The 5,920-nt window shown below is 38.8% G+C and overlaps 1 protein-coding gene and 1 pseudogene across 1 annotated transcript; one reads left to right on the top strand and one right to left on the bottom strand.

The window, feature by feature from the left end:
- Nucleotides 1-2,500: 2,500 nt before the first annotated feature.
- Nucleotides 2,501-3,442, bottom strand: LOC143663299 (olfactory receptor 2A5-like). The gene has a single exon (XM_077137021.1). The coding sequence runs from the start codon at nucleotides 3,440-3,442 to the stop codon at nucleotides 2,501-2,503; it is 942 nt and encodes a 313-aa protein (XP_076993136.1).
- Nucleotides 3,443-5,029: 1,587 nt separating this feature from the next.
- LOC143675353 (small nucleolar RNA SNORA70) lies at nucleotides 5,030-5,172 on the top strand (annotated as a pseudogene).
- The last annotated feature ends 748 nt before the right edge of the window (nucleotides 5,173-5,920 follow it).

The following is a 5,920-nucleotide window of genomic DNA, read 5'->3' as shown; positions in this document are numbered from 1 at the left end:
TAAACTTATATGTAAAAAAGTAAAAGGAAATTAAGTTAGATATACAAAATATTCACCCTTGTGTAAACCAAAAAATTCAATATGATATTGCCAGAAAATTTGGGAATTATTAATAGGAGTTGCCCTTGGGTGATGAGCTATCCAGTGTGATTTTTTTGTCTTCCTTCTTCTCTTCTGTGCTTTGTAAGATGTCCATAATAAACATATATTTAGTGGAGGTTCTATATTTCCCAAAGGTAGGTGTGTCAGGTAGACCCAAGTATCCCTACTCCCTTTGCATCAATCCATTTAATCAGATTGCTTTTTGAATACCCACCTGAGGTTTGAATAGAATAACTTAGATCATTTAATGGGACTTCTATAAGCCTACTAGTGGAACTGGATTATTGGAGCAATCTATCTTCATTAACTGTATCTCATTAATTTTGGTGTGTGTATGTGTATAGAAAATATGACTCCCTGAGCATTTACTCAATTGCCACATTAGTGTCTGACCTATAACCTCTGACCCTTAATAAGCCTGAACTTAATGTTTAAGTTGACAAGTTGACAAACAAAGCTATTGCTAATAATTTAATGATAATTTCTCAAGGTATTTATAGACAATGACTCTCTAATGATAACCTATATAATTACTTAAGTTTTAAGGCCTGTTCTTGTTTGAGCTTAAAAGCAATTTTATGGTTTATGCAGAGTCAGATATGGTGATTACTTTTATTTTACAGATGGGAGAACTGAGTTCAGAGAGAGTGGGTACTTTTTCCAAGGTATCAACAAACTGAGACTAAGGTCCAGGGCTTTTGCCATTATTCCCATGGTTTCTCTAACGGCAGAGGAAATTTAAGGGAGGTCAATTGTGGATATTAAGGCCCTGTCCTACCAAATAGAAGTTTGTAAGCCATAGTTGGAATGAGTGCATTGGAAGTAGGAGGACCTATGAAAGTGAAGAAAAAGATATGAAAGAAGAGGTCAGGAAACTGTAGACCAAAGATGGATGTGGTGTTTGGAAAAATCACCCCCAAATATTTATTGAGATGTTAATATTCCACTGCACAATGCTATTTTCTTAAATTAAGTGATACTAGTAAGGAACATTTAAAGGAGTCAATAGAGCTAGAGATTTTGAGAATCTAACCATGTAGTTGAGATTTAGAACACTAATCAAAATGTTTTCAACTTTCCTCAATAGTATCTGTGCTGGTTTCAGACTGTTATGGATACCAGAAAAGCCATGTTTTGTTCCTGATCTAGTCTGTGGGGCCAGACCTATTGTTTAGGGTGGGAGACTTTGACTAGATTGTGGTTGTGACCTTTTGGTTGAATTACTTCTATTGAGATGTGGCCCACCGAACTGTGGGTATGGCCTTGTGATTAGATGGAGAGGTGACTCCACCCATTCAGGGTGGATCTGAATTGGTTTGCTGGCGGAGTCCTTTGAGGGGGAAACATTTTGGAAAGACCTCAGATGCAGATGCTTAGAGAACAGTTGCTTCAGAACTCACAGAGACATGGATGTTTGAAGACGTCTGGAGTGACAATAGAGAGAGCAGATACTGAGATATGGGCAGAGCCCAGTAGATGTTGCCATGTGCCTTCTGATGAGATGCTAAGAAGCCAGAATTGAGAGAGCTAAAGGAAGCCAAGAAATGAATTCCAGCCCTGGAGAAGCTAAATGAGGAACTCCCACAGGAAACAAAGGCTGAAAGCAACAGAGCCCATGAGCAAGGGACCAGCAGATGCCAGCCATATGCCTTCCCATGTGACAGACATTGGCCTTTCTTTAGAGTTAAGGTATCTTTCTCTAGATGCCTTAGTTTGGACATTTCTATGGCCTTAGAACTGTAAACTTGTAATAAATTCCCTTTATATGAGCCATTCCATTTCTAATATATTGTTTTTCAGTAGCATTAGCAAGCTGAAACAGTATCACATTCATTAGCTTAGCTGAGCCTCAAAAATTGCTTTTGTTTTTGAAATGTGGCATAGTATAATGGATCAGAGAAGGCTCTGGAACTATACTACTTAGGTTCAAACCCAAACTGTATTACTTTCTAGTCTGTGGCATCTGATGATTTATTTAATCTTTTCTTTTTGTGTCACAGTGTCTTCCTCTGTAACAAGGAGATAATAATGTCTACCTCCTAGATATTGTTATGTTGTTATGAAGATTAAAATAAATACATATAAAGTAGTGACTACCATAAAGAAAGACCTCAACAAAGTACTCATTGTTATTTAGGTACAATGAACATCACGAACATATTTTAAATCCCAGAGAAATTGGGTAACTTTACCACATTAGGTCAGTTCTGGATTCATGCCTTGAAAACTATTTTTCTGAGTACTTTCTTATTGTTTTCATTGGCAAATTAATGTGAAAGTGGTTCTTTCTACATATTTCCCAAATCCTGGTTTTCTCATTCAGCCCAATGACTTCATTGAAAGTGTCAATTGTGTAAACAGGAGACCAGAGGCACTGAAGACAGTCCCAGTCCATGACCTACTGAGTATCTTCACTCACTCTGATTAACTTGAGGAAAGCTCTTTTCACATCCTTGTTCCTAAGGCTGTAGATTATGGGGTTGAGAAAGGCAGAGATGACATTGTATAACAGGGCCAACTTTTTGTTATCTTCTGGGGAGGCCTCAGAGCCAAGCCCCATATACATGATCATGCATGGAACAAAGAACATGGTGACCACAGTGATGTGTGACGTGCAGGTGGAGAAGGCTTTAATACGGCCCTGGTTGGAGTGAATCCTCAGAATAGCCATGAAGATGCGAACATATGAGGCCAAGATGAAGGATAATGGAACTGGGAGCAATATGAAACCCAAGATAAACCCCACATGGTCATTGAAGGATGTGTCTGCACAGGCCAACTTTAAGACAGCAGGGAGTTCACAGAAGAAGTGGTTGATTTCATTGGGACCACAGTAGGGCAGAGTCATTGCAAAGACAGTGTAGATAAGGGCACAGGTGAGACCACAAAGGGCAGAGCTGACTGTCAGGAGTATACAAAGAGTTTGACTCATCTGGACCCCATAGTGGAGTGGATAACATATGGCAACATATCTGTCATAGACCATTACTGCAAACATCCAGGTCTCAGTGATGCCCAAAGTCAGGAAATTATACATCTGGACCACACACCCAACATAGGAGATGGTCTTATTCTTGCTTACTAGATGAACCAACATCTGGGGCACTGTGGTAGTGGCATAGCTGAGATCCAGTAGAGAGAGGATGCTGAGAAAGAAGTACATGGGAGTGTGAAGGCGTGTGTCTGCTCTGATAAGAGTAACAATGAGCCCATTTCCCAGGACTATAAATAAGTAAAGGAAAAGGAAGAGGGAGAAAAGGATCCAGTTAGTATTTCTGGAGAAGCCCAGGAGAATAAATTCAGTTACAGAGCTGTGATTTCTCCATTCTTGACTTTGCATGGCCATCTGCCTGAAGAAAGAGGAAAATATATCCCTGATTCTTTTGAAGAGTCAATGAAAAGGCATCATCTGAGAGCCACAGATGTGGAGGCTAAAGCCAACTCAGAGCTTAGCCAATCACACTAAGATATCCATTCCCACCCTCAGGGAGGGTTTTATCCAAATTATCATAACAAAGTTCTATAAATACTTGCTGGTTTATCTAATTCACTAGGCCTGATAAAATTCCAAGGGCCTGTGGGAGGAATTGTACAGGAGAGAATAAATTTTATTTTGAGGATCATAGATACACACATACATACACCATAAACAAATCAAAGTAAGGAGGCTAAGCAAATGCAAAAGTTTTACAACAAACAGAATATTCTGGAGCTGCCTGGAGTTCCTCTTCATTCTTTCAAGTATGAAAACTAATAGTCACTGCAAAGGACAATGTAAATGTAAAACAAACACCATGCCTAGTTTATTCTCTTTGCCTTCTTTCTCTTTGATGCTGTATCTTTGAAAATCCATGAATTATAAAAATTTCATAAAATTTATAATAGAAAGGAAATCCATGTGAAATTTTTGGGAAAGAGAAGATAAATCTTTCCCATAGAATCTTTGCCTCCCTTTTCACATTTGCAGCTTTCTCCACAGTGATTACAAATATAAAGAAAAAATTGGGAAAATGGTCAGTAGGCTTTCAGACAACCAAGATGGTGGCAGAATACCTTTCAGGTGCTGTTTGAGCAAAAAGCAAAAACTGGCATATCCATTGTGCTAGATCCAGAAAAGCCATGTTCTTTTCCTAATCCAATCCTGTGGGGAAACACCTATTTTTAGGGTGGAAACCTTTGATTAGACTGTTCTAATGGAAATTGACCCACTCAATTGTAGGTGTGACCATTTGATTAGATTACTTCCATGGAGATAAAGTGCACCCAATTGTGGGTGCAGCCTCTTGCTTAGATGGAGATGTGGCTCTGCCCATTCAAGGTGGTTCTTGATTTGTTTGCTGGGGTCCTTTTAAAGGGGCAACATTTTAGAATTGCTTCAGAACTAACCTAGGTGCAGACAATAGGAGGATTCTTGGAGTGCTAACAGAGAGAGCAGATGCCAAGGCACAGATATTTAGAGTTGCACAGCCCAGCAGACATTAACATGTTCTTTCCCATTAAATGCGAAGCAAGTCAGAATCTAGAGTTTTCCCTGATGGAGCCAAGTGAAGACCCACAGTCCCTTAGAGAGGAAGTCACTGGAATCAGAAATTGGAAGCAACTGAACTGGGAACAAAGACCAGTAGATGCTGGCCATGTACCTTTCCATATGACAGAGGAAATCCAGATGCCATCCAGCCCCTTTTTCAGAATCAAGGTATTTTTCCCTGGATGCATTAGTTTGGGCATTTTTAAGGCTTTATCACTGTAAACTTATAATTAAATAAATCCCCCTTTTAAGCCAACCCATATCTGGTGTATAGCATTCTGGTAGCTTTAGTAAACTAAATAATCCATCTTTCTGAAAACTCTGGAAACCAGTGACAGGAGTGAAGTAACTGGGCAAGTGTCAAATCAAGAAAACTCAGCTTAAAAAATGGTAAGAGATCTGCAGCCAATTAAACTAATCTTCCTTTCCCCCCTTAAGGGCCCCATGTGCAATATTTCCAGACAGTACCATACATACCATACTTGGTAGAGTATGCAGCCTATTGCCTTTATGGATTGCCCTAAGGGACCTAGGAAACATCACTTTTCTGTTGCTGTTCATGTTTAACCTCAGGCTGTCCCTGATCTAGACCCCAGACAGGTATATGAGGTGACTTTGGAAAGCCCCAGCGAACCATAGCCAGGGTCCACATCAGCGAAGTCATCGTGTCCATCTGTACCAAGCTTCAAAACAAGGTAAGATCCATACCTACAAGAAATGGGGCTTTTTTAAGACAAGATAAACTTATGAAGCATGTAATAACATGGATGGACCTAGAGAATATTATGCTGAGTGTGTCCAGCCAAAAACTAAAGGACAAATACTGTATGGTCCCACTGATGTGAATGGACATTTGAGAATAAACTTGAAATATGTCATTGGTAACAGAGTCCAGAAGTAGTTAGAAACAGGATAAGATAATGGGTAATTGAAGCTGAAGGGATACAGACTGTGCAACAGGACTAGATACAAAAACTCAAAAATGGACAGCACAATAATACCTAATTGTAAAGTAATCATGTTAAAACACTGAATGAAGCTGCATCTGAGCTATAGGGTTTTTTGTGTTTTTTTTTACTATTATTACTACTTTTATTTCTTTTCTCTATATTAACATTTTATATCTTTTTCTGTTGTGTTACTAGTTCCTCTAAACCGATGCAAATGTACTAAGAAACGATGATCATGCATCTATGTGATGATGTTAAGAATTACTGAGTGCATATGTAGAATGGTATGATTTCTAAATGTTGTGTTAATTTTTTTTTCTTTCCGTTAATAAAAAAAAAA

Source organism: Tamandua tetradactyla, chromosome 2 (genome assembly GCF_023851605.1).
Source record: "Tamandua tetradactyla isolate mTamTet1 chromosome 2, mTamTet1.pri, whole genome shotgun sequence".
NCBI classification, from domain to species: Eukaryota; Metazoa; Chordata; class Mammalia; order Pilosa; family Myrmecophagidae; genus Tamandua; species Tamandua tetradactyla.
The sequence above is the reverse complement of the archived record's forward strand: the minus strand, read 5'-3'. Positions and strand labels throughout refer to the sequence as shown.